Genomic DNA, 27,967 nt, shown 5'->3' on the forward strand with positions numbered 1-27,967 from the left:
TAATTAAACGGCAAGGTTCACTTGAAACATTTCGCCGCGGTAAGACTCAACAGCAAACGCTTAAGGCAAGTCTATGGCTCGGAAAACACCGTGCAAAAGCTACGAAGCTCCTCAACTAAATCGAGAAGCCCCTATGCAAACGTCGTCGGCTTCGCGGCAAGATTAAACAAACTGTGGTGGAGTATTTTTTTATATGATTGCGTTTAAATGTTTTTAACGAAAAGGAAAATTCACTTTACAATTTTTTTTTCGCCAGTGATACTGGTGTATAAGCAACGACTCCGATTCGTATAGAAGACGTACAGCTCTCCCGTATTCGTAATTCTTGAGCACCTCCTCTCCGTCACCCTCTATAAGTCGTATATTGTAATTGCCGTACGTATTTTGCAGCATTGCGCAGTTTAACTCCGGAAATTGATTAGACAACAGCAACAAAAGTAATAATACGTTAAAGAGGTCTTCACCGCGTGAAGGGTTTGTATGCAGTGAAGCACGCTTTAGAGATAAAAGGAAATCGATATGTTTCCGCTCTTGGTGCGGTCAGGAAACTCGGACGGTGTAAACGGGAAAGTGGTCCATGATGCAGGATGTATTTTTTCTCTCTCTCAAAGCTGATTATATAATATTATTCGAAAGAAAAAAAATGTTGGCGGGCGTACAGCAGGGAGGAGGGGAAGGAGGAGCTACGTGCACCTAAGCAACGTTGTATGTACGTGGCGGTGGTGGTCCATGATGTGTTGTAGCTACGGGCGTGTTTAGCCTGGTGATCGAGGCCGGCATTTGCGCCGCCTTAACGTCTCTATATGCCACGGCTTGCAGAGAAAGAACGCCGCGCTGTCTGCTTATAAAAAGGAGAAGTGATTTTTTTTTTTTTCTGGGTTTGCCAAAGGCATTTTAAGCTTGATACTGCGCCTTCTACGGGCAACATTCGGATGACAACGAACGATGAGGCATTTCGAATCGCCATCGTCGATAGAAAACTGTACTCTATGACCCTATATTTTGCGAGTGGCCTTGTCCGCATACCTTACACGCTACGCTTATAGTGCGCTTTAGAGTGCCGATGTCGAGTACAGTGAGCGCGCGACAACCGATCACAACGCGACGACAGGAGACGCAGTCGGTGCTGACGTCATTTGTGTGCTGTGGACAGTGTATAGCGGCCATTTCTTATTCTTTTCGTGCAAGTGTTTCCATCTCTAGGGAGCCTTTCACGGGGCTAAGGCGAGCAGAGCTGATACGCAGAATCTTCATCATCAGCCTAGTTTATGACTTTTCTTCAGGACGAAGGCCCCCTCCAGATATATAACCCCGTATCGCGTCAGAATACCTTATTAGTATTCTCGCAATTTTTAAACCTAACCTTCTATTTAAAGACCATGCTGGCAGAACAGTTCCTTTTGCAGCTACCATAGATAATAGCGCCAAAGTTCTCTCTAGTAGTTATTGTATGAAACTCCATGGTTTGTAACGCCGGTAAATCCTAGCTGGAGGCAGCGCAACGTCATAGCACAAACACGTCCTCATAGCAATAACCACTATATAGAGATAACCAGCGAGTGCGCAGAGAAGCGTACCGCAGCAGGTATATACCGGGAAGCTATCGCTTGACTTTGACGTTTATCCTCTAATGATTCCTGCCCAATTTTTTTTTTCTGATCTAGTCTAATACAGAACGTCATCGGAAGCTAAAATTCCCGCCATCGAGATCTCCAGTTGCGCGAAGTGTCTGAAAGGCGTGACCTTAATGATTAATTTGCATACCTGCCAACTCTCCTTTTTTATACGGGAGACTTCCGAATTACGACCAATCCTCCAGGTTTTATTTACACGGCCAGAAATCACCCAAAAATGTTTCCGAACCCTAACACAAGAACAATGGCAAAAAAAGAATGATAGAAAGAAAGAAGGAAAGAAGCGCGTCATGCAGCGCAGTCGTCATCGTAATTGTTACTATGCGCGAGGTAGCTAGCCGAAGTCAGATTTAAATCCAAGCCTTTTTTGTGCTGCAAGCGTAGGCCTAACAGTGAGCTTCGCGTCGAGACATCCGTTTCATATCCACCTGTTTTCTTTAGTCAGCTTCGGTGTTATGCATTCTTGTAATGTGAAGAAGCATATTAAGTATGAAAAGTGGTGATTCATGGGACGTAGTACTTTCCTGAAGTATACACGCGCGCATGGGCCATGTTCGATCCCAGAACGAGCATCGAGACATCTAATCACTGTACTGGCAGCCATTTAGAGCTGTTTCTGAGGTGGAGAAGGGCCGTAAAAAAAAAACATTATTTTTCTTTGTCGTCCCACTCTCGCCGAACTTCCCGAATTTCGAGGTCCCCAGGTCGGCAGGTATGAATTTATATCCCTCTTACTTGCTTTTCGGGCCCCTTCATTCTCGAAGCAGCACTCGTATCTGAAGATAAGCAGCTAGCGGTAGATTTTGTTGCGGCTTTAGCGCGAGGCCCGAAGCCAGACTGAAGTGCTTATACAGAAGGGCTTATACCTAGTGGCTTTCTCCCATCTAATGTAGGTGCAATCGTACTGAGATTACGGACAGAGCTTTGTACAGGTTGCGCGCAAGGCCCACCGAGCGCTTGGTCAGTTGTGCACATGCATGTAACACGGCAGCGATTCTTTTGTTTCGTTTTCCTCCGTTTGCTCGTGTAAAGAATCCGCACAGCTCCGTTGATGCAGCGTGCGTGATCTTTACGCGATAAAGGTTATCCTGCAACCTGACAACAGCATACATACCTTTCGCAGGAATTCGTGAATGTGTCATAGGGAAGAGGCGCCATTCCGTAACTTCCGGGTGGCTAATTTCCCGGCGAAGCGTGCTGACGTAAACTGTAGGAACATGCAGGTGATTACGCGTGGCAAATCGGACTTCTTATTAACAAAAACAAAGAAGTTATTACGCTAGAACTGTTCACGAGACCAAATTCCAGCCAATCCTATATATAGGGCCAGACATATTAGCGAGAGCGGCCAGCCAATTGCAAAGAGAATACGAATGAAAAGCTTTGTGAATTCGGCCATATATATAGTTATGTGGAAATCCATAAGGTGGAGTAGGATTCAGGAAAAATAAATTAATGTGCGTCGTCCACCAGTATAGCAACGCCGCATTGCGAAGCTCAATTTCTGATAATTCCGTGTGAGTTTTATTTTCAGTTACGGGATACTGTCCGGGCGGACGACGAATTACCCTCTCGGTGTAGATTATACGTCCATCGTTGCGGCCACATGCATGGTTTTCCCTGTCCGCGCTGGTCTCATCGGTCTGCCCCATCGATGGGCTATATATATCCCCAAGCGATTCCATACCATACCGATTGTCAATCTTTGCTAATGGCGTCTACATCAATCAGTGACAATCCTATAGTTATACAATTCGCACAAAGTCTGCCTCTGCTACTCGCGGAAGACTAAATCTCTCTCTCTCTCTCTCTCTCTCTGTATATATATATATATATATATATATATATATATATATATATATATATATATATATATATATATATATATATATATATATATATATATATATATATATATATATATATATATATATATATATATATATATATATATATATATATATATATATATATATATATATATATATTGATCTATCACTCGCAGGCGTGTAACGCACCCCGCGATTTCTGACGTCCTACGAGCTTCGGATAGCAGGAATATATCTCTTAATTCGTCATGGGCTCAAGTTGCACAACCTGGTTGTGATACCCGCACCGCGTGATTTACTCTATGTAATACGGCCTTCGTCGCCTTTTCAAGTGACCCTCGCAGAAATTTCGCGCTCCGCAGGATAACTCTCTGCCGCGTCACATGGGAAGGCAAACTTTCGTGTGATTCAAACCTCCCAGCAGGCGACCTCGCACTTACAACAGAAGGAGGCGACGTCCCGGACGCTTCGCTTTAAGGACCGTTCAAGGACACACCCCTTCAAGGAAAGTTTTGCCATATTTGCCAACGTTTCTCGCACACTGTCACCCAACGTCCCATACTGAATGCCCCTTGTGGTACAATGGAAGATTTAGACGTCGGTGGCCGAGGATAGCTATAGCTTAGTGGCCGCACCGTGTATATGTCGACAAGTGATGGCGACACCGGCCAGTACAATATCCATCGAGGTGTTCCACAAGAGGGAGTTCTCAGTCCAGCTCTCTTCAATGTTACACTGATTGGCCTTGCCTCTGAACTTCCTAATACTGTGAATATTAACACATATATGCGGACGACATATGGATATGGGCATCTGGAGCCGTTCATCCCCAAATGAGTGCTGGGCTTCAACGTGCAGTGACAATCACACTGCAGCTAAGTATCTGCGGCGTCAAGGCCTCCAGCTCTCAACAGAAAAATATTCCGCGATTGCATTCGCGCGGAAACGAATTACCATGTATCCAATACTCGTTAACGGAGTAGCGATACCTGCAGTAACACACCCCAGGTTTCTTGGCTTAGTCATAGACCGGGGATTATCCTGGTCAAAACACGTCGCCGCAATGAACTCAAAACTGAGGAGTTTTGTTCACGTCCTTCGCGTCGTTGCAGGAAGAACATGGGGCCCCTCAGAGTCATCATTACTCCAATTGTACCAAACACTTTTCGTAGGGTATATATGCTGTACAACATGCCGGTGGGGCTCTCAAGCATGGGACTTAGCTGTGTGCGCACGCTGGAGGGCATTCAAGCATTGCACACATGTTTGGGCCTCCAACGATGCACAATGGAACAACAGCGGAAGCTCGTGCTTGTCCTATTGGTGTATACTTGCTCTGCAAGCCTCTTTGAATGTACATTCGCGTGTTGACCCGACATAGACACCATCCTCTGTCATCACTCCCTGCCACCCACCCAGGTTCCCGCTTTTCCAGGACTCTATCGCGTCATCATAGTATTCTGCCGTAAACATTTTCTTCCGCCTGTATTCCGAGAATAACCCCATGGGTTCTGCCTAAACCTTTCGTTACATCGCAGATCCCTGGAATTTCAACAACAACAACAACAAAAATCCGTTGCATCCATTGGCCTCAAACAACTTACCCTGTTTCACATTTCTGCAGAGTACGGATATACTGTACATGTGTATACTGATGGCTCTGTCACACCATATGCCTCCAGTGCAGCCTTCGCCATCCCACATATGATCATGGCTCGGCTGTTCAGACTATAGAAATGATGTTGACCATAGGTCAACATTAACTGCCGCAGAACTTGTTGCTATCCGGGAGGCACTTCGATTTCTCTCCGAGGAGCCTCCTCACACATAGATGAAATTCTGCGATTGCAAGCCAGCTCTTCAAACTATTGGCTGTATCCTCAGATGGGGTCCGCATTATTCAATGGCTATAGAAATTACAGAGCATCTTGACCACGCAAATAGAAATGGCCACAATGTCTCCTTTCAGTGGATACCTTCGATAGGGAACGAACAGGCAGACGCTGAAGCGGAAACTGCTTTAAATAATGTTTCTGAAGCAAGCATTCCGTTCTCACGAACAGACACAAACGCCCTATTTCGTCACGTAATATCGCGTAACACGCAACCATACGTTGGAACACTGGACCCAACCAGGTCGACGACACAAGCGAGTAAACAAATGGGACCAAGAAATGAACTTTCGTATGCCTCACAAGCTCAAAAGAAGCCAAACAAGCATGGTGCACCGGATTTGCCTTGGTGTCGCATTCACCAACCGTTATAGACATCTGATACGTTGCAGTGATACTAGCCCAAACTGTGAATACTGTAAGGTCCCGCAGAAACACTTGATCATATATTTTTGGTGTGTCCCGCGTACGCGCAAGAACGACCGAAACCGGTCTTTTCCATGGCAAACGTCGATAACAGGTCGCTATCAAACGAGTTTCTTTTAGGTCCTTGGCCTATAATGCAAACAGCGCAGCCCTGATAACAAGTGCCGCTATAGCCTTTCTCCAGCCACTGGGCTGGACGCACGGCTTTAGATATGCCACAACGCTGTGAACTTGTATATAGGCACCACCACCTCCTCCTCCTCCTCCTCCTCCTCCTCCTCCTCCTCCTCCTCCTCCTCCTCCTCCTCCTCCTCCTCCTCCTCCTCCTCCTCCTCCTCCTCCTCCTCATCATCATCATCATCATCATCATCATCATCAGCAGCAGCAGCAGCAGCAGCAGCAGCAGCAGCAGCAGCAGCAGCAGCAGCAGCAGCAGCAGCTAGTAACGTTGGCAGCAGCAGCATCCCTTTTCCTCCCCGTACCTTCTCCACAGTGTATACAGTCAGGCTAGAGCAAGTTATAGCTCAGGCCGACCTCTCTGCTCTTGAGCAAATAAATTTCTATCACTCTACCTTGTGGTACAATGAATTAAAGACTCCGTCACATGCAGAAGCAGGGGAAACATCAGGGAAATTTTTTTCCCTAATAGTGTCATGCTACAACGACGTAGGAGGCGACCATGCAGGCAGACAAAGACGAAAAGCTTTAAGCTAGCAAACCGAATATAACGGGAATTCGTGGCCGCAGCATAAAGGAGGTGACAGACGGCAGTCTGCGGCTGTTCGTGCGGCCTTTACACAAGAGCCATCGCTCACCACGTGACTAGAAAAAAAATATACGCAAACAGACTTCATGCACTATAGCAAGGGACATTTTCGTCGCGTATATTGGCGCCTTGCCACTTTTATAAGGCGCAGGCGTTTTTTTTTTTCTTTCGTAGTTGCATGCTCAAAACGAATACTCGACGTAACCCGTGCACCGTTGGCAAATCATATATAATGTCAGCGTTCTCTTCTTTTTTATATCAGTAATAAATTGAATTCTGGGGTTTTGTGTGCCAAAAAGCACCATCTAACTAATTATGATGCACGTCGTAGAAGGGGGGGGGGGGCGACTCCGGATTAATTCTGACCACCTTGGGTTCATTTACACGCCCCTAAATTTAAGCACCCATTTTTCGCCCCTATCGAAATGCAGCCACCGCGGCCGGATTCAAACCCGCAACCTCGATCTCAGCAGCGCAGCGCTACTCCATAACCACTGCGAAGGTTTACCTATGCTGCATGACTATTTCTGTGATCTCGTGCTTTAATTGCAGCACAAGCTTTTCGCTTATATAGAGGTGCTATATACACCTGATCCCTAAAAGGTGCTTTCACTGCTGTTAAGAACTGCTTCCCTCAATAAAATCTCAAAGATGTCCTCCCTATATACACACATTCTATGTCAGCGAAGACAAGTGACGTTAGATAATCTGTGCCGGAGCGCCGTGGCTTTTCCGATGCTTTTGTTCCGTTTCTTTAACTATATACACATGGGCGGGCGCATATAGAACGAGGTTAAAGGACGCCTCATCACTTGCATTGGGGAATATCCACGAAAAAAAAAAAAAAAACGTCGGTGACCTGAGGGACCACGTACGGGCCGAGGCGAGACAAGAAAGCGTCAGCAGGAAGGAGCGCCCATATTTTTTTCGAGGATGTCAACTCAGCCTGACTCGACAAAGCCGCAGCCCGACTTGCTACAGCGTCTTCATATGTCCGACAGGCAAATTCCAGCCAGCCAACCATCCTATAGATATACATTTCTCGTGTAGATCAAAGCACACTATCTGCCAGGAAAAAAATTGGGACTATCTCTAATTTTTTGCTCTCGATATACACGGTCTCTCATCGAAAATGGACGAATTAGCCACTATACAACGATTCCGCAGGTGGAGGAAGTGTCACTCCGGAGTCTTCGGACTGGGGCTCTTCTTACCCCTCCCGCGAACTGGGCCTGCACCCGAACATCCTGTGATGTGCTCAAAGTGCTCTGCACCTTGCTTGAAGGTGCCGGAACAGAGACAGACCAGCCCGCAGACTGTGAATGGTTAATTATATGGTCAATACCATCCATGGGCCATTTGTGCAGCTACTTCACGAAGAAGGACTGCACATATTTGATAGACTATATCATGCCATGCGACAAGCCGCGATGCTAGAAAAAGAAAGAGAGAGAGCATAAATGTACATAAATGAGAATGAGGGGGGGGGTCCAGGTGCCAGATGGGGGGGGGGGGGGGGGCGTGTCATATATAGTGATGACCCCCTCTTTCTGCCCTCTTCACTGGGCGTAAATGGTAAAGAGTGCTCCGGTAACTGCAGCAGCTCGAGCTCATGTACCCGATGTCCCAGATGTGTAGTGACGCAGAATTGTCGGCTGCAGTGCTTAATCAACATTTTGCGTAATAATTGAGCGAATGTGGGGGCTAAAAAGTACAACGCTAAACATACGGTCTAGCGTTGTGGATCTTGAGTCCCTCTTCCGTTCAGTCCGGGCTATCTTAACATAGGATGTATTAAATAACCGTTTAATTAGGTATCACAGAGGAAACTTCGCAATTCGAGAATTGAGGACCGAAAGTCATAGTAACTCAACAAAAACTTCTCTAAACAAAATATCGTCTTGGCTTCTATGGAGCCTGCAGTACTTTGGAAATGCGGGCGGTCCAGTTTGGTATGGCAGTGCTGAAAGAAATATGAAATGGTGCACCAGTGACGTCGATCCCTATATCCTATCCATTGCGAGTGCAGACCAACAGTAGCGCAAGCTTTCGCTGCAGCACGAGTTTGATGGCGTCTTTCTTTCTTTCTTTCTTTCTTTCTTTCTTTCTTTCTTTCTTTCTTTCTTTCTTTCTTTCTTTCTTTCTTTCTTTCTTTCTTTCTTTCTTTCTTTCTTTCTTTCTTTCTTTCTTTCTTTCTTTCTTTCTTTCCTTTCTTTTTTTTTTTGCGTGGTGACGCCAGGAATCGACACGAAGCGTGCTCTAAACCGTTCCCAACCTTAACCTTGTTGCAGTACCGCAGCTCGGGTAATCACATTTGCCAATAGCAGCAAATAAAGAAAGGCTTTATGGATCAGAACGAAGAGAACTCGTAATTGTCATAGCATCGGCGCCCGCGCAGCAAGGAAGCAGGTGGCGTTTTCTATTAGGGTGGGGACATATCAGCGTCACTGACACGCTACTTAATTTTCGTTTGGGTTCAGGGCAGCCCACAAGTAAAATACTGCACACCGTAGTACCTACGACGATTTTTGTGAAGTTGTTGTGGGGCAACGTATATGACTGTCGGGCTTCAATTTTGTAAATGCAGTTTTGCCTCTAGAATCACTAATTAAAACTTTATTGAAATAGTTTTTTTTTTACTTGTGACCCATATTTTCCATGATGCCGCAACTGTATTAGCCGCCAAACCTTACAGTCTGACAGCAGATTGCAAATGCGCTTATCACAAGTTATCAGCGCAGCACCCTGTGTTATTTGACGCAGAAAATAAAACAGCGTGTATATATCCGCTGCATTCGCGATCTCTGGAAACGAAAGCAAAATGGTGGTGCTGGTGGTGGTGGTAGTGGTGGGGGTGGGGGGGTCGAGTGCGGAGAATAGCTGGAAGCGCTTGCGTTTGGCCCAGCGAATTGCTTGGAAAGAGTCGTCGCGCAGCTGCCTTTGAGATGACGAAAAGGTCCACGCACCGAGTAGAGGTTCGATGCTGGACCCGGCGCATGCAGACGGACGGCATGGGTGGTGGACGCAGGGGATGTGGGACTAGTGTACAGGAGCACTATGTGGGACGACAAGGCGTGGAATGACGCGACGGTTCAAATTGCGAGAGCGGTTGTGACTGAGCGCTCGAAGGTGACATAAGCAAGGACGGGTGCCCTGAAGTCATCGCAGAAGTCGGGGCCGGGGGGTGGATATCGGAGCCTGTAACGCAGCCGAAGCCTGGAACCTTGTTGAGAAGGAAGTGAATGTCCAGCTGGATCAGTCAGATGTCCGGGATGTCGATGTGGAATTCCCGGACACCCTACAACCGCGGGACGTCTGCCGGACTGCGTGAGGCCACGTCGCTCGCCTTGGTAGAGTCGGTGCGCTGACGCTGGCATGGTTGGGCCCATTCGTCCGGGTCACCATTTTTTGGGGAGGAGGCGCGACGAGGTATAGCCGCCGTAGCCGTGCACGGTTTATTTAGGCCAGCCAGCCATGGTGCAGCGGGATCTTGCGAGCGGCAGACACCGCGCCCGCTGAGGTCGAGCGCGCTAGCGTGTTCCATTCTCGCGCTACCTGCACGCGAGCCCTCTGCGCCGGCTTTGGAGACGATAGTCGCGCCGCTACAAAAATGGGCGACGGCGACTGTATACACGTGTGTGGTCACACACGAATGCTCGACGCTGAACGTTTCGTGACAGTCCACTGAGTGAACAAGTGACGTCAATAGTACGTATTTAGTACAAGCTATTATAAAGCACAAATCATCTACATTCCAGGCCTTGTGCGCAGCAAGAACAAACCTATCGTAACTGAGCACACCCGCTTGTGAATTGACAGGAAATAAACAATCAGATAGTGACCGCACCAAAGGAACTTTGCGGAGTCAGAAACATGACAGCCCATTCATTTAAAGTGATTGCCAAATAGAGAAAGAACAACCCAACACACCGATATTGATTTAATTATTGAATTGGGTGGTTTTGCGTGCCAAAACCCCGATCTGATTATGAGGCACGCCATAGTGCGGGACTCCGGTAATTTGGACCACCTGGGATTCTTTAACGCGCACCTGAATCTAAGTACATTGGTGTTATCGCATTCCGCCCCCATCGAAATGCGGCCGCCGTGACCGGGATTCGATCCCGCGACCTCGTGCTTAGCAGCCCAACATATAGCCACTAAGCAACCACGGCGTGTCCTGATTTAATTATTAAGCGCAATGTTGGGAGAGCTTGGAATATATTTCTGGCCCCTCTTTTAGTAAACACCGTATACGCTGCTCACGCTGTTTGACAAGGCGTAATGAGCCTCAAAAGTGCTCACATGCCTTCTGAAGCTGGGACCAAAGCTTGGTGTCGTCCACCTAGCCCCGTCTACGATATCAGCCGAAACAGAGGTTTGCTGAGCCGCACTTGGCGTTGTGCCCATCCATTGTAAACACAGAGGCAACGGAGGCAGCTGAGGTAGGCAATGAACGCGTCACCACGTGATCAAAGATGGTGGCGCCCACGAGGCGCCGAGAAAAGGGTTAAATTATAGTGCCTAGAATATATTCTAGGCTCTATAGTTCAATAGAGGCTCCGTAATATACAGGGTGTCCCACGTAACTCGAGCCAAACATTAAAAATATGCAAATGCCATGTAGCTGTATCGAACCACGGTAATGTAGTTGGCCGTCGCTTGGAGATACTCAGATTATTTTTGCATTCCGCCTACTTTGACAATTGGTCTTAAATAATTATTCAACTTATTAATTATTATAACTGGGGGACCGTGTCAATAAAACAATTGTAGGGCAACATGAACACTTTAAAAAATGGCTTCGTGTAGTTGGGCGGAGCCACACTTTTCTACACCAAGTAAAAGAAATGGAGACACACTAGCTACACGGAGGCATTGGCTACACTCGTGTAGCCAGTGTAGGTAAAAAAAAAAAAAAAAAAAAAAGCCCTAATAGGTTGTGTTTAAATCCATTACTCTTGGGGCGGTTCCCTCTGGATTTAAAATGGGGGTCTTAAAGACGCTATGCATTTGCTGATTGAATGCGGCGGAAGCGGTTTCGAGCAGTGGTTTCGAGAACCGGAAAACTTCTCTGACGGCAGTTTTTGCAACGATGCGTTAGGATCAGCGAGTTTCCGAACGCCGGATGGCAACTATGTTCTAGAGCGAAAAAACAAAAATATTTGTAATCAGCTGTTTTCGACTGCCGCACGAGCCTGTCAACTTGCAACAGGTCAGTCCGGCAAGGGTTGTGCACGTTTACATGTCTCTTAGAGAAGAGAGATTGAGAGCTTTGCAATGGCAACTAGCGGTGTCCTTAGAGTTAGGAGCATTTTCAGGCCGAATCTTTTCAGAGGAAAAGTGGCTATCGTCACCGGCGGAGCAACGGGAATCGGAAAAGCTGTTGCAGAGGAGCTTCTTTACTTAGGTTCGTTTGAAAACTTATATCCTTTTGTAAGATTTGTAGTACGTTGTCTTACGTCAGAAAGAAAGTTGTCTGATTTTATGGGTTGTACTATTTCGCCTTCACAGAAGAGGAAAATGCAGCAGTCATGAAATTTGTTGATTCGGCAGGTTCAGCAAAGTTCACGTTAAATTTGCAGTGACGAAACTTGATGGAACTGTGACCATTTCACTGCCGATTTCAGGATGTTCAGTGATGATTGCGTCGAGGAACGAAGATAACCTGAAGAACGCAGTCACCGATTTTCAAGGAAGGATACTACCGGAGAAAGAAAAAGATCGTGCAACGTTTGTGCCCTGCAATATCCGAAAGGAGGACCAAGCAAGTCATTTTAGTTTACTTATGTTTGAAGAATATAGCAAAGGGCCTAACAGTGGTCACCCGAAACAGCAAGGGAAGATTCGTTTTAGCTGTACTGGGAAACTAACTTAAAACTGTCAATTGTTGAAAACACTTTCGGCAACGAAGTGGCGTCGAGGTATTGAATCTTAACGGACTTTTCCTATGAAAGGTTGCAGAAAATATCAATTTGAAAAAGGGCTCCTAAACTAACGCTGCCTGTTCATAATGCATGAATTCGGATATTGGTATAGGCACAATAACCATTTAAGCAGCGGAATGTATTTTAAGGGATGCTGGAGCCTCTGGAACCAGAAGCAGCCTTCATTGTTCAGTTTAACTTACGAGAAGCAGTTTCAAATGTCTGACTCAAAATTTGTATATATGCAACTTCTCAAAATATTTCACGTGTCTTGCCTTTCGCTTAGGAAATAGTCCGCTACCATTTTGTTAACACTGCATGCTTGAACTACAATGAAACCCAGAACTAGAAAAAAGTGCACAGTTATCCTTAGAAAGCGCAAGCTATAAAGGAAATAGATGTGTACTGGGTACCTTCTACGTGCTCTCCTCTGTCCTTCTGAACACTCTACCAGCAAGCATAAGCGGACAACTTTAACAGTGAAGGAGTCTGCGGAGCACAATGAAATGGTAGTGCAAGAAGTTCAGATTTAAGCAAAGCAAATAAACAGAAAAAAAGAAAATGGGATATGGTTACAAATTCAATTATTCATGCATTTTAGAGGGTGCGAGAAAGAAGAAACAAATCACTCACATAGATAGATGTTATTAGCTGTTTTAGATTGTGCTTAGAATGAGATCTCGTACTAAGCAAAGTACTTGAAGAATGACTGAAATATTGTCTGTCTCTTATTGGTAGTTATTGTTTTTTTTTGTACTTGTGTCATCTATTCCTTCGCTGTGCGGATTCTTTTGTTTAGAGGGTTGTCAGTTTTGTTCATGCCTTGCAATATGTACCAAGAGTCATTGAAATTGGTCGGACACATGTCTTATCAATTTTTCCTTCTTTATTTCTGCCCATTTTTGCAACTCTTCATTTGTTATGCAGATTCCTTCAGCACTTCTTTTTTGCTCTTGCAGTTTCTTTTTTTTATTTATGAAAGTAGCTGCTACAATTTGTGCTTTCTTTGCCTTCTCATCTGTTAGCATTTTATATAATCATTTGGATTTATTTGCCTGTCCTGTTGATTTGTATCTAAAGAAGTTTGTTGCAGCCTACCAGGCACTCCTACTCAAGCCCAGTGCGGCTTTGGCAGGCCTGATTCTTGTACCTGTTTAATTGAATGCATGCAATAAATTATTAATATAATTATTAAATAAAAATGAAGCTATCTAGTAACATTTGTTCGTGTTTATGAAACACAGATCGCGACATTTCACTTGGTGCATTGTTAACTTGCCAACAGCTGGAGCTGGCTAAAACATGCCAAATTTTCCAGCCATTGGGCATTGGCGCACCATGGTACACTTTGTGATAAGTAATTTGAAGAAAGCTGAGGCCCCCAGGTTTTGATCAATTACCGAAAACTTTCAGATTGTGCTCTTCTTTTGTCATATATGGTTTACCCCTTCAGGCACTTTCTGCACAATTGTGCATGCCAAGGTAGTGCATCAAAATCAGCAAACATCACCGCAAAACATTTTGTGGCATCTTTGCCTTTAGCTATTGCATTACCACTGTCACTAATTTAAGTAGTCCACCATCCACAGCATTCTTTAGCAAAGCTTTCTGGCACCTCGTGCTCACATTTTGCCAAATGCCAAAGCATATGTTGCAACTGACTTCACTGGGCAGTACGCGAGCATTGAGACTTCGATATATTGGCAACACATAATTACACACGCATTCAAAAATGTGGTTCAGTCCTTCTACGGTATAGACTGGCAGAAGAAATGAGCAATTTACGAAAGCAGGTGGCATGCTGTTATGGAAACTCAAAAAAATAATGTGTACATTTTATTTTTACCAATATGCATTCAAGTTTACAACAAGCATACACCATGGGCATCAGGCATTCTAAACGTCCGTATATATTGCAGAGCGCACTGCTTATAAGCATGCTGGTGGTAGGTCTTACCATTTCTGTAGCATGTTGCTAACAAAAAAAATTAGTTGCGCATAGCTTTTGTAAGGTAAGCTATAAACAGGGTTCTGTGTTCTTGGTTGAATCCACAAAACACCACTAGTCCGATATATTTTTTACAAATATTGAGCTTCACTGAGAAGTCCCAAGGTGAGATTAACGGTGAAGCTCTCGAGGATGGCGGCCTGTCTCCTTTCCTTATTACAAAAACACAGTTAATATTCTGCCGACTGTGCCATTGCAATAATGAAAGGAGGCAGGCTGCTGTCCTCCAGAATGTCGCCGTTAATCTCAACCTTCTTCCTACTGTCCCTCTCATCCTCATCCGCTGTTCCCTTGGCCCTTAGTTTCTAGATGTCATATATATATATATATATATATAAAATGAAAGCAAACGCTATTGAGCCACTCTACTTATACAGAAAATGTCAGCAGATTCAATTCCTATCTCTACTGCTGCCCAGCAAACTTTCCGTCAACCTCAACCAGTACAAGCCAGCTCTAGTAACGAAATACACATGACAGGCTAGGTCGCATTCCCCATCACCATACTTCACAAGGACTGAATGAAGGACTGAATTTCTATTTGTTTTTTAGAACAATAACATAATGTAACAGATTAAAAAAGTACACCTGATATTCACATTGTGCAACCTGTCCGAGATATTGTCTATGTTTTCTTTCTTTGTCTACCCTGCTTGGTCCAGCCTAGGACTTGCAGTATATGATGAATAAAATAAAGACATATTTTGCACAGCTTAAAATTGTTAAGCCCATATTGATGAAAGAACCTTAAAAAAACTATTAATTAGTGCATATCACAGTACTAAATTGACTGCTATAGCAATTAAGGCAAAATTTCGGCATTATCTTTTTTTGTGTGTGTGAATGGTCATTGACAGCTTGTTCTCTGTGCTTGGACCTTGATCCTCACTTTCGATGTGCAAATGCCTAATGATGGTATCCTTGTGCTTGAAGCTACATCAATGCTTGTCATCCCTTATTGGAACACTGCTTGTCTGTTTGACTTAGAAACTCGATTGTTGGTGTTTGCACATTCCTCATAATGGCACCACCCTCCTGCTATCGTTCTTATTGGTTGCAATAAAGCAGTTTTGCATTGGTTAAAAGATTTTAAGAAATCAGAAAGGCTACAATGCTTAAACTTATTTGAGGCTACAAACATTTGTCATGTCATGTGGAATTACTAAAAGAAAAAGAAACACAAAACTGCTAGTTTGTAGCTGCATAAAACAAGTCACTAAATATCACTAAAAAATGTACTTTGCCAATAAGCGTCACTAGATTACAAAACTGTTGCTATTATATGCATGAAAATAAAATAAGATTTCGAATAGCATTGTCATGTTTGCTCTGAATGCTAAAGGGACTCAAGGCAGATATATGCTATATTACATCATTAAAATTTGGGAATATATATATATATATATATATATATATATATATATATATATATATATATATAAACAAGAAGAAAGGGGGTTAACCGAGGGTCCCGATTTTATTAGTCGTATCATAAGAAGCCAACAAACATTGACACCAAGGACAACATAGGGAAAATTACTTGTGCTTAATAAATGAAATAAAGAAACGAAGAATTAATGGAAATTAAAGTGAATGAAAAAACAACTTGCCGCAGGTGGGAACCGAACCCACAACCTTCGCATTTCGCGTGCGATGCTCTACCAGTTGAGCTACCGCGGCGCTGTTTTCCCATCCACTTTCTTGGGTATTTATCTGTCCTAGTAGAACCCTGGGAGTGGTTCTACTAGGACATTTTAATTTCCATTAATTCTTCGTTTCTTTATTTCATTTATTAAGCACAAGTAATTTTCCCTATGTTGTCCTTGGTGTCAATGTTTGTTGGCTTCTTATGATACGACTATATATATATATATATATATATATATATATATATATATATATATATATATATATATATATATATATATATATATATATATATATACACACACACATACATATAAGAGGTGGCATTACCTTGAGCTTACGTATTACTCTACCCACTTACTCAGCTCACTAGTGGAAAGGACACAAAAACAAGATGGGTGTGATACCACCTTGAATATTCCACACTAGCTCTTCATTATAGTTCTAGACGGTGTATGCTCTGAGCTAGTTAAATGCTTAATAATAAAGGGCGATTACACTGCATTAGAAGGCAAGCAGATGCTCGACCTTGAAAGCTATTAACAATTTGGAATAAGCATGAAATTCGCTTATATGAGCATGTAAAAAAATATGCCTCTAACAAATATAGGCTATAATGAAGGTTCTTTCATGTCAGATGCTACTTCGTTATAACAAGGTTGTATTGTATATGTGAAACTATTGTATAATACGCATTGTGACCCTGATGCAATTGGAGTTACCATTGAGTTTGAAATTCAAAACTGTAACTTCAGCCTTAATTTTCTCCAATTCTAACATTTCTTTCTGCGAAAGAAATGAAAATAGAGTTTAGAAGAAACACTGTGCCCGTGTACCATATATAGCACTTCCCTTTAGCATAGTTGCAATGGTTAAAAGTTAGCTGTCAGATGAAGCTGGGATAACAATTGTATGTGTTGTTGCTGAGAAATCAATGTTGAGGATGTGTCTGCCGCCTCTCTCTCCCGCAGGTGAAAGCGCTTTTTCGGCACACGCTGGATAAACATGGCCGCCTTGACTTTCTTGTCAACAACGGTGGAGGCCAGTTCTTGTCGACAGCAGACAGTATTTCACTCAAGGGCTGGAATGCAGTAGTCGAGACTAACCTAACTGGAACATTTCTCATGTGCAGGGAGGGTAAGTTGCAGCAGCTGGAAGTGTCTCTCCAATGTCAGAACTGACAAGGTTCACTTGAACAACTGTGGCAGCTTGTGCTGGCAAGTGTTAGTGGAAAAGAAGGTAGAAGCCGTGTATTCACCTTGTCACTTTGTCTGGCAAGTGGAAACAGCATAAAGTCAAATGCCGACTGTAGGAAAAAGAAAAACTTGGCACCTGTAGCCTGCATAAACTGTGGCTGCTTGCACCAGCCAAGGGCACTTGGATGTCGAGCGCGAGGTTGCTGGCCACCTTTTATATGTTTTATATGGAAGCAATATGCTCAAATGCAAAAAACACTTATTCAGGTGCACAGTAAAGAAATCTAGGTTGTAAAATTTATCCAGAGCCCTTCACTATCTCAAAGCCCCAGTATTGCTTGAGGACGTAAACCCAATCAATCAATCATGCAAGCCAGTGTAACAGAAAAAAGCGTGTGGGGGGGAGTGACTTTCAATATTCACATTGTTATTGCTGCTTGGAAAACACATATGCACCAACAAAGGTACACTTGCACATTAGGCTGCTTTGTTTCTCTTTATCCTTCCCAGGATGCATAGAGAGGAGCAAAAGAAAAAAATTTTGTCACAGTACACTTTTTAATGCGACAAACCAAATTTTTCAGGAAAAGTGAATTCACAAATGTTTGTCCTTTCTTGCACTCATGGGAAGAAAAAGCATTGCACGCTGTAGATGGTAGACTTCTGCTCACAATTTCAAATTTTAATTGCATATATATAAAAACCTTTGGTTACACCTTTGGGCTACTAATATAGAAGTTTCCATCCGTGCTGCCAGACATTTATCTCCCTCTGTGATGCACGTGCACACACATAGGTGTGTACGTGTGTGCACGCAATACTTCACAAGGTTGAACCATGAAACTGGACGCATCAATTTTCTTGTTTTATCTTTCGAAAATTTTTCTTGAATTTCATAAAACAGCAGGACGCATACCTTCTTCAGCAGTAGTGGTGGACTTCTCCCAGCGCTGCATTTCCAGCACACTTATTTTAGCTTACTGCAATGCTTTCCAGCTTACCAGCATTGGATGGAGGAGCACGGTGGAGCCATTGTGAACATAGTAATGGAAAACTCTCGCGGATTTCCGTTGGCAGCGTAAGGCATTCTTTTGTGACCTTTAGGGCAGTTTGAGTGATGCATTGTACCTCCGTTCGCAAAATGTGCGCTTTTTGACAGGCACTCGGGAGCAGCCAGAGCTGGTGTGGAGAACCTAACCCGTTCATTGTCAATTGAATGGGCTGCAAGTGGAGTCAGAGTGAATGCAGTTATGCCGGTGAGCATGCAGGCTTGCTGTTTTTCAGAAACCACATGAAACAATACACTAGCGCCATGAATACAGAGTTAAATAGCAGGTTTAATCAATGTTTTAAAGCAGTACTGACGACTTTCTTTTTACTTTTAATTTCTTGCATTAAATAAAGTTCCTGAATGCCCAAATTCTAGGAAATGTACTGGCAAGTCTCAGGGCACCCCAAATAATGTGCTTTAATTGCCTTTTTGTGAACCAATTTTGGTCTTGTTTCCCTGGAGGTGCATTCGTCATGATGCAGAAGATGGTTGCATGGGAGTAGGACACTGCAATGTTTTGGCACTCACTCGGGCTCGCTCAGTGATCTGCTGTGCTGCTACTCATTGCGCAGTCCACTGTAAACAACTGGAGCTTTAGTAAGTGCCAAAATGTCGTGGTCACCCTTTGCGTCATGTTGTTATGGCATATGCAAAATGCCAATGTTGCTCCTGGGAAATGAAACCAAAACTGGTTTGTAGAAAAGCACTTGCTGTCAGTTATTTAGGGAGGCTTGCAAGCATGTTTTCTGGGGTTCTCACGACCAGGATTTTCATTTAAAACATGCACATGAAGAAAATGGGAAGTGGAAAATGTGATGTCAGTACTCCTTTAAACTGTGCTCTTTCATTTGCCAATTTATGCCATGCAAACATTAAATTTCTGTAGCTGTTAGTCATTGGAGGGATCAGTGATCAGCGGTGGCACTGAGAAAGATAGGTCTCCTTGTAGAAACATTGGCTCCAGCTGGACACATTGCTCGTTCAACCACTGATGATTGCTTCAATTCTCTGTTCTCCTGTGTACCTCCACCTTGTTACTCATTGGAGCATTCATAAAAAGCAGGAATAGAAGATGTCATTGATAATTCTAATGGCATCATATTTGGATGTTTCTTGCTAAGTGCATTTAGTGCTAATTCATGTCATGTTCCGCTGCACATTACCTCTGATTTGGTAGTGTCCCACAACTTTTTCATGCTAATTAAATTTGGGTTGTCACAATTGGTGAGCTAGTTTTAGTTGCACGCTCCTGGTCTTTGCACGCATCTACCTTTAGCTGTGTTTTATGTGATCTGTTACCTGCCATTCAGTCCAGCGTCAAAGTGCCATGTCAGCTTTTATTCAAGCAAAGCTTTCTTTGTAGCAATCAACAGATTTCAATGCTGTGGTCAGTGGTGGTGGTTGGACTGTGGAGATGAGAGTGCAGGCATTAAGAACGGGAAGAGGGGCGTGGTAAAGAAGAGGGATTTGATTTGATTGACTTTATTCACGGCACATAAAGTTCAAAAGCAACACTGGGGCTATGAGAGACCCTTTTATGAAGTGCTCTGGATTAATTCTGACCAACCTGGTTTTTTTTCACATGCACCTAACTCTAAGTATACATGAGTGTTTTTCTACTTCACCCCGATTGAAATGTGGCCGTGACAATTAGGAATCGGAACATGCAACCCCATGCTGTTGAGCAGTGCAATGCCGTGACCACTAAGCCAACAATGTCGCAGGGGGACGAGAAGGCACTGTGTGGTGCCGATTGGTTAGTGCAAGGGTTCAAAATCATCAGGGGCCATGGTACCAGAGTGTAGACAGCAGGGGGAGTTCTGAATGTAACAGAAGGCAACACAAAAAGCAGAAGGTAGCACAAAAAGAATCTGCGACATTGTACACGACGCAATCGAGCTTCACTCTATAAAGTGCATTTGCATTGCTTGAAGTAGTGGACCAGAAAACAGTGAGCAATTTTAATAATTATTTCGTAAACATTGGCCCGTGCCTCGTGGCATAGCTACCACATGCTCTGGTAGTCAGCAGTCCCGGAACCTGGTGCTGAGCAGTTTTGTAATGGACAACATTCATTTATCTGAAGTCCTCTCAGTAGTGCAAAAACTGGAAGTAAGCAAAGCAGCTGGGCCTGATACAATAACTGTCAAACTGATAAAAAACAATATAAATATGTTAGCACTTACTACATCTGTGTAACCCCAATCATTTGACACAGCAACTTGTCCGAGTAAACCTAAGGTTGCAAAAGTGATTCCAGTCTACAAGGGTGGGAATCAGTCAGAATTATCAAGCTAGCATCCCATACCACTTTTAAGCGTATTTAATATGATTGTTGAGAAAATTGCAGGCAATCACATTAAAAGCTCCCTTTTGAAATACATCAATTCTCACCAGCACAGCTTTCAACCAGAAAGGTCTACATCTACTGCGACTCTTAATCTTACTCAGCTTTTTAATACAGCTTTCCATAATAACACGGTTGCCATTGTAGTTTATCTTGATGTACGTAAAGCTTTTGACACAGTCATCTAACTCTAGTCATTAAACTAGATAATTATGGTTTTAGAGGAAATGTACAACTGTTTTTCAAGCAGTACTTAGGTGTTTCACAGAGGTTGGTCCTCGGACCAATCTTTCTTTCTTTGCATGGAAATAATTTTCCTGAAATGCTAAATAATTCCGAGCCTTCAATACATGCTTAGCTGCATGTTATTTTGCTGTTTGCAATTCAGACAGTGACACACAGCACAGTTTTGCTGTGTGTTGCTGTATGAATGAAAAATACCCTTTAATAATGGATCATACTGCCCTTATCTTTGTAGGTGATACAACAGAAGAATTAAAATAAAAATACAGGAGGAAATATCAAAAGTATCGACATGGTTTACCATTACCCTAAACATTAAGAAAACAAAGCATGCCGTGTTTCATTCTAGTCGAAAAGAAATAAATTATGACCAGTTAAACATATGTTTAGATAGTGCGAGATTGGAACACGTGTCATGCTTCAATTATTCGGGGATCACCTTTGTAACAGATTTGAATTGGAAAAGACAAACACATGTATGTATGTATGTATGTATGTATGTATGTATGTATGTATGTATGTATGTATGTATGTATGTATGTATGTATGTGTAAAACTTGTTTATGCTTGTCACTTATTGTGAAAGGCTTGTGAGTGCGTTGTTCTCCATGTCCTGCGTATTCTTTATTTTGCTTTTGTTCACAGCCAGCCTAGCTACTGTATAGAATCTTGGGGTATTGCTTACAGGATGTATCTATAACCAGTGTCCACATACAAAAACGAGCAATCAGGATTTTTACGTTTGTGAAGGGCACTGACTCAACAGAGCCTTTATTCATATAGCTGAGATTGCTACTTTTAAACCATAAATACTAAAGAACTACAGCAGTGGTACATAGTATTGTAGTGTCTAATGACCCATTTCCCTTAGGCCTCTTCAGATTACCCACCAGAACCACAAGAGCTGCCACTCACCACAATTTTAACCACCCGCCATGTCATAACACTTACGGTTGGACTGATCAAATTTAATGGTGCTCAAATCTGGAATGGAATACTTAATGAAATATAAGAAATTAAAAACAATTTTGTACTTTCATTTAAGATGTTCTTGCTTGGCCACAAACCAGTGTGAACCTTTGCTGTCTTGTTCCTATCATATATAGTCTTGTCAATCGTTTCTGTTTTGTCTGCTTACCCGTGTATTACCCAACACTGCTTACCCGTGTATTAGACCCAACACTACCTAGCCTTCTGGCTATGAGTCCAAACAATTCTTGCGTATTTGTTTGGGCATAATAAAGAAAAAATAAAGACATACTGAGGGTGCCACTGTGCTAGTGCTTAGTTGGCTGTAGTGGCAGAGTGAATGCATATGCTTTGCTTACACCAATTCCCACAGTGTATAGAACGTGCATAATTTTTATTATTGTCATTTCTTTCCCACAACAGGGTACTATTTATTCAGAGTCTGCCGCCAAGAATTACCAGGGTGACTTGTTCAAACTAATAAGGCCGAGACTTCCTGCCAAACGACCTGGTACCCCTCAAGAGGTCTGTGCCGAACATCCGAATTGGGTGGCTTTGTTACTTATCACAATTCCGAGGATGCTTAGAAAAGAAGGAAGCAAGAATAAATGTCAGTCGGTTGATTTTCTACGGTAGCAAAGCTGATTTTTCAGTAAAAGTGGGTTGCATAAGCATTGTGTGCTGTAGGTGGTTCACTTCTCTATGCAACATCAAAGAGGAGCACTTGGCCCCTCAACCTTGCGCTACTAATGAGGTTTCTAATTGTGCTGCCAGATGTTGCATTAAGAGTCTGCAATAATCAAGCAAATAGTAAACAGCGAATTGACACGTGGCTTAGCTGCACGTCACTTTGCTGTTTGCCATTCAGACAGTGATGCACAGCACTGTTTCGCTGCGTGTTGCTGTCTGAATAAAAAATACCATTTAATAACAACGGCACTGTCTGATTGCTATTTGCTGTTCACACAGCGACATGCAGATTTTTCATTTGATGCGTGTAACTACCTCATTCCAAAAATATGCTGTGCATTGCTCAGTTATTTGGGAAGTGTTGCAAACTTAGATTACTTTCATTCGGTACTGCCTTGGTGGTATCAAACGGTATTACACGGTAGCAAATTTGATACTCACATTTAAAAATTTTTTTTTAATGAACCATTGGCAGTGTGAATTGCACACTTTACGTTAGAAGTCGGGCAGTGTGCAACACATTCTGCTGAAACAATTCCATCATCTCATGCAATCTACTATTGTCTCTTTTTTTCCGGGAAAGGTATCGTCAGCAGTTTGCTTTCTGCTGTCACCAGGAGCAACCTACGTGTCTGGAGCTACACTAAATGTGGATGCAGCTGGCCAGTTTTATCCGGCTGTCACACTAGAAATACCAGGTCAGAAGTATCCCTAAGTAGAGCTTTTGCATTGCATGTCAATCCCAATTTCACTCCGAGAAAAATGAGAATAAAGTAAAAGCAGGAGCCCATGTTTCGACAAGTGGACTTGTCTTTTTCAAGGCGACATATGCTTTCCTCAGCACAGTATATAGGGGTAGGGTTCTTCTAAAGGGGAGAGGGGGTAAGGGGAGTGGACGAGGCAACGACCGAGGGTGTGTTTGCGGCAAGGGTATAGAATTAAAAAGAAAGGCATGCTATTCAACGTCGGCGAAGGAATGTGAGGTAGCGCCGTGTGTCAGCCGGTAGACGTGTCACTGTAGGTTCCTTTTTCTCGTAGAAGTGGCCTGGTCGACGGGGGTAGATTACCTGCTCCGCCGGAGGTCAGCGGAGCAGATGCTGCCCTCCAGCAGAGTGGATAATCCTCCCATCATCCAGCCCCCTTCCACCAAAAAAGGAACCTACAGTAATGCGTCAACTGGCCGACACACTGCGCTACCTCATATTTTTCCGCTGATGTTGAATAGCACACCTTTCACTCCAATTCTGTACCCTCGCTGCTAACACACCCTTGGTAGTTTCCTCACCCACCCACCTTACCCCCACTCCGCTTTAGAAGAACCCTACCCCTATATACTGTGCTGAGGAAAGCATATGTCGCCTTCAAAAATGTTGAAACATTGGCTCCAGCTTTTACCTTGTTCTCGTTTTGCTCATCGTGTTGAATTTCCATCTCTTGCCTTCCGTGTTTACCCCTGTTTCACTCTGCAAGTCATGAGCAAACTGCCATTTATTAGCAAAGGATTAACATCATCATACCATGGTTGCCTCTGGAAAACTTAACTTCTTTGTGGCTTAGCCATGCAACTTGAAACTGAGCTATGCAGCCATCATTTCCAAAGATTGCAAAGCACAAGTGCATCTCCAGCTTGGAACAAAGCTTAACTGTGCAGACTGCCAAGTTACAACCACACTTAGTACTGTTGCTTCCGAACATGCTACAACTGGCAGCATAGTTTCCAAGCATACAACCTCAACTGAGCTTCATTTGATTTCAAGCTGTGTGCGCTGCTTGTAGAAGAAATGCAACTCTTTCGTTGCACCCATGGTGCAGGAATGTCATCTCTAAATGCACAGTTAATGTGAAATATCTATTGCCAAATTCTAGAGGCCTTGTAGAAACAGCCTACTCTTTGGCAAAGCCCCCGTCTGCATTGAATGTCTGCATATATATCCGCTGAGTAATTCTACAGAACTGGTTCCTTATTTACTCTAGGACCCTTCCTAGCGAAAATTTGTCTAGCATTCCTTTAAAGGGGTCCTGAACCACTCCTCGAGCTTGGTGAAAAACAGTCTGCGTATAGCCCACACTGCTGTGAACATCTCAGCCGAGTTTTGCTGTTGTACACGGTGTTGCGACTGTGGGTTTGAAGACATGGAATGTGCTTAGCTTGTGGAGGAGTAAGGGAACGTGGGGCTGGGCTCGATATCCAGAAAGTTTTACAAACACGTTTATATTTACATATTTACATATGTACAAGAAAATTCAAAGTAGTACAGAAAAAGTTAATGATGTTGTAGCAGCCGATCACACCTGCGGTCCGTTGCTCTTTTTATGCCTTGCGTGGTCATTGTTCAGTCACTTCCCCCAATCCGGCGTCAAGCGACTGATGACATCAGGTCCCACCAATTCGGAGACCTGTTGCCCTTTCCCTCAGAAGGAAGCTTTGTTGGAAACACATGCACATTGCTGGGCACAAACAGGGGAAGGGGGATCGTACACTGACTCTGTCCCCGGTGTGGATGTGCCAATTTGGGTGGCTAGCAAGTGATGGACTGTATCCTTGCACTGTTTGCCGAAACCTCTCCTGACCGAGGCACTCCTGTGCTGGCCATGAATCATCCGTTTTGGGAACCATTTTAATGAGGCCGTTGGCCCATTCCCCATAATCGCGCTAGCCGTGACCGGAAGTTATAGCCGGGGTGAACGGCCAATCACAACAACGGCATGTAGAGCTCACAAGTGGAGCGCGAAGTCATTTTTCTCTCAGATGCTCTCTTTTCAACAGAAGCCTACTCCTCATTCTCTTCTGGATGCTTTATTTCGTAATAAAGCGAATTGCCATATGCGGCTGCTATTGACCAATAGCTGACGTCAATCAAGAAGAGTGTTTGGATCAGTGCGCTTCTTCCTACTGTTACTGTGTATATTTATTCATGAAGTTAAATAAACAGACTGAAGTAAATGAAAACGTGCTTTCGAATTTCGATAATTACTTACTTTTGGAAGAACCCAGCTATCGTCGGCTCACGTACGCTTGGCCGCGGCCGCCCGCGTAGAAATTAAACTTTGGCCACCCTGCTTTTTGGTGTCGTAGTTGGCAGGTCTCGCTAATTTCAACTAGTTTTTAATGCTCAACTCTCCTCAAACCAAGCGAAACTTAAGGTTAGAGCACAAGCATGCTTGCCAGTGCGCGATCACTTCTGGCTGCTCCTGGTTTGATGCCTTGGCAGACTAAGTGATAGCGCTTCAAAAATGCGCAAGTTGGATGTGGCTACTATCCATCGGTCAAGCTGGTGAAGGACAAAGCCACGTACAATGAAGTACCACGTAGCACAGTCAGACTAGCATATTGTCACGTGCTAGTGACGGTCAAGAACACCGACTGCCAATAACTCCGCTTCTGCTGAATGCATTGAAGTACTTTTTGTGACAAAGTATTTCTGAAATAGCCTACTTTAACTTCAGATGCATTTCTCCTTTAATAAAAAGTGGTTCAGGGCCCCTTTAAGTGCTGTTGTCCCTTTTTTTAAATATGTCTTCATTTCAGATTTCAATTATGGTGCATGCTTTTCGCAATGAAACACGTGTCTTTCCTTGGTCAAACTGGCACATGCTTTTTCAGCTCCGATTACAACACTGATGAAAGAAAACAGACTCTGGTAAAACATCTGGCATGAAAATATGGTTACAGAAGGATGTCATATAAGCCATGTTGGTTTGACTTGCAAAGAACAATGCAGTGTTGATAATTACGCAAAACTGGCTCAAAAGAGAGCCGTGCTTTAGTTACATATTTTATTCTTTTCCTTGCTGCGAGACAGCACGAAAAGTGTTAGAGACGCAGTCCCTTTTCTTTTCAGAGCATGACCGATGGCCCAGGCACGACAGCTGTTCTGGGGATGAGACAAAAGTGCCACCAGAGCAGTAGCAATCGTTCCAGCCACAGGAATAGTGGCTCGTCACCCTCGATCCACAATAAGGGTCAGAAATGCATGGTTGTGGTGGACTAGAGTTTGAGGTGCTTCTTGATGCAATCAACGATATCCGCCTTCTTAGATGGGCAGCGGATGCTTTCTTGCTTGCAGAAGTCCCTCAGGACACTGACTGTGAGGCTGGCCAACTGCGAAATGAGTGCACTGACATAAACAGCTGACCCTGGATATACAGAACAAGACCGCGAAATAGTTATCTGAAGCTCAACTGATAACTCCGCATGCCTTGGACAGTTTTCAGAGATCGTGAAAAGCGGGAACTTACAGATTTCTTCCTCCACAGCATTCAACACACACCTACTACAGTGCTATACTTTTGCATAGGATATTACGACTGTTCAATATGTTAATAGTTCTTAGCACAAAGAAATGCACGACATGAGAGAAGGCTCACAGCACTACGTCTCGTGTGCCTTCTCTCGTGTCGTGTGTTTCTTGGCGCTAAAAACTTCACATGCAATATCAACTAGCTCATCAGTCTGTTTTGCTGTTCAATATATCTCGAATAGACTGTATATAAAGGCACGAGGCTGCACCAACTACGGTGTGAATTGCAGTGACTGTGTGAGTGCTACAGTAGGTGAACTAATGGGATCTTAGCAATAGGAATAGGCGTTCTCTTTTGAAGTACATAGTTAGTGAAAAACTATTGCATAATACAACCCAGGACAAGATGTAAGGATGTGTCGTCATTTTTGTCAGCAGTTATACACTTACACTAAGATGATGTGGCTATGTTTTGGTAAGAGTAGCAGCAAGAGAATAACGACTGCATCACCACTGATGCATGACTAGGTAAGCTACCTGAATCTTGAATGGCTTGGGGAGAGGTGTTCATCACACCTTCCCTTATCTGGAAGGTTGCTATCCTTTTCGCTATTGATACATGTCAATTTTGCACAGGTGCCTTATCGCTCATTAAACATTAAACTTTTTTTGTGCACACCAAGCTAGAACAGGCAGAGCTTACTTGGCTGTATGTACAGCCAACGTCTGATTTTTGGGACTTCCTAGAGGCTGCGAAAACGTCCAAAAAAATGAATGCATGCCTTTTACTGCTTAGGCCTAGGTGGCTATGGCTGCCAGCGTATCTGTGTGCGAGAGTGCCGGTTCTAGGTGAGGAGATAATAAAAATGACAGTGGTGGCAGCTTCGAATAATGCCGCTTTGGATCTGCGGTCATGGCAAAAAGTCCGGAAAATCGGTTGGCAAAGATTTTTTTTTTTTTTTTTGCATCTGAATTATCGTGCATTCACTGTATATAACCCATAAACCTCACTGCCAATTATGTACAAAAGATTACAATAAAGAATGTGCTATTTTCTGTGTTTTCTGAGTCTACATTCTATACATGCTGCACAAGTTTCTT

The 27,967-nt window shown here is 43.5% G+C and overlaps 3 protein-coding genes across 8 annotated transcripts in view; 1 reads left to right on the forward strand and 2 right to left on the reverse strand.

Annotated features, from left to right (window-relative positions):
- LOC135901322 (paired box protein Pax-6-like) overlaps positions 1 to 10,869 on the reverse strand; it is an 80,775-nt gene extending 69,906 nt beyond the window's left edge. The window contains exon 1 of the mRNA XM_070535813.1: positions 10,853 to 10,869. Within this exon, the coding sequence (XP_070391914.1) occupies positions 10,853 to 10,854 (2 nt within the window). The 5' untranslated portion in view covers positions 10,855 to 10,869. The remainder of the gene's footprint in view (positions 1 to 10,852) is intronic.
- A 761-nt stretch (positions 10,870 to 11,630) lies between these two features.
- LOC135901325 (peroxisomal trans-2-enoyl-CoA reductase-like) lies at positions 11,631 to 27,926 on the forward strand. Of its 4 annotated transcripts, none has more exons than XM_065431074.1 (9): positions 11,631 to 11,762; positions 11,869 to 11,957; positions 12,178 to 12,314; positions 17,101 to 17,266; positions 18,322 to 18,403; positions 18,485 to 18,581; positions 22,359 to 22,460; positions 23,209 to 23,323; positions 26,468 to 27,926. In XM_065431074.1, the coding sequence occupies exons 3-9, from the start codon at positions 12,189 to 12,191 to the stop codon at positions 26,533 to 26,535; spliced, it is 756 nt and encodes a 251-aa protein (XP_065287146.1). In that variant the 5' UTR covers positions 11,631 to 11,762; positions 11,869 to 11,957; positions 12,178 to 12,188; the 3' UTR covers positions 26,536 to 27,926. The 4 variants fall into 4 exon arrangements, 3 of the variants coding, with proteins under 3 accessions (XP_065287146.1, XP_065287145.1, XP_065287147.1); XR_010564090.1 differs by having other exon boundaries at positions 11,680 to 11,957; positions 26,468 to 26,588; positions 26,693 to 27,926; XM_065431075.1 differs by having other exon boundaries at positions 11,686 to 11,762; positions 11,884 to 11,957.
- Positions 26,354 to 27,967, reverse strand: part of Irbp (Inverted repeat-binding protein) — a 29,801-nt gene continuing 28,187 nt past the window's right edge. For all 3 annotated transcript variants that reach the window (XM_065431070.1, XM_065431069.1, XM_065431071.1), the window contains exon 16: positions 26,354 to 26,727. In XM_065431070.1, coding sequence (XP_065287142.1) covers positions 26,614 to 26,727 — 114 coding nt within the window. In that variant the 3' untranslated portion in view covers positions 26,354 to 26,613. The remainder of the gene's footprint in view (positions 26,728 to 27,967) is intronic.

Source organism: Dermacentor albipictus, chromosome 3, assembly GCF_038994185.2.
Source record: "Dermacentor albipictus isolate Rhodes 1998 colony chromosome 3, USDA_Dalb.pri_finalv2, whole genome shotgun sequence".
Classification (NCBI taxonomy): Eukaryota; Metazoa; Arthropoda; class Arachnida; order Ixodida; family Ixodidae; genus Dermacentor; species Dermacentor albipictus.

Bases quoted from the DNA above. Each gene is read 5' to 3' on its own strand.
- LOC135901325 (XM_065431073.1), top strand. From the start codon at position 11,828: ATGGCAACTAGCGGTGTCCTTAGAGTTAGGAGCATTTTCAGGCCGAAT. The intron at 12,315-17,100 runs GCAAGTCATTTT...TCTCTCCCGCAG, and splicing joins ATATCCGAAAGGAGGACCAA to GTGAAAGCGCTTTTTCGGCA. The intron at 22,461-23,208 runs GTCTGTGCCGAA...TTTCCGGGAAAG, and splicing joins GACCTGGTACCCCTCAAGAG to GTATCGTCAGCAGTTTGCTT.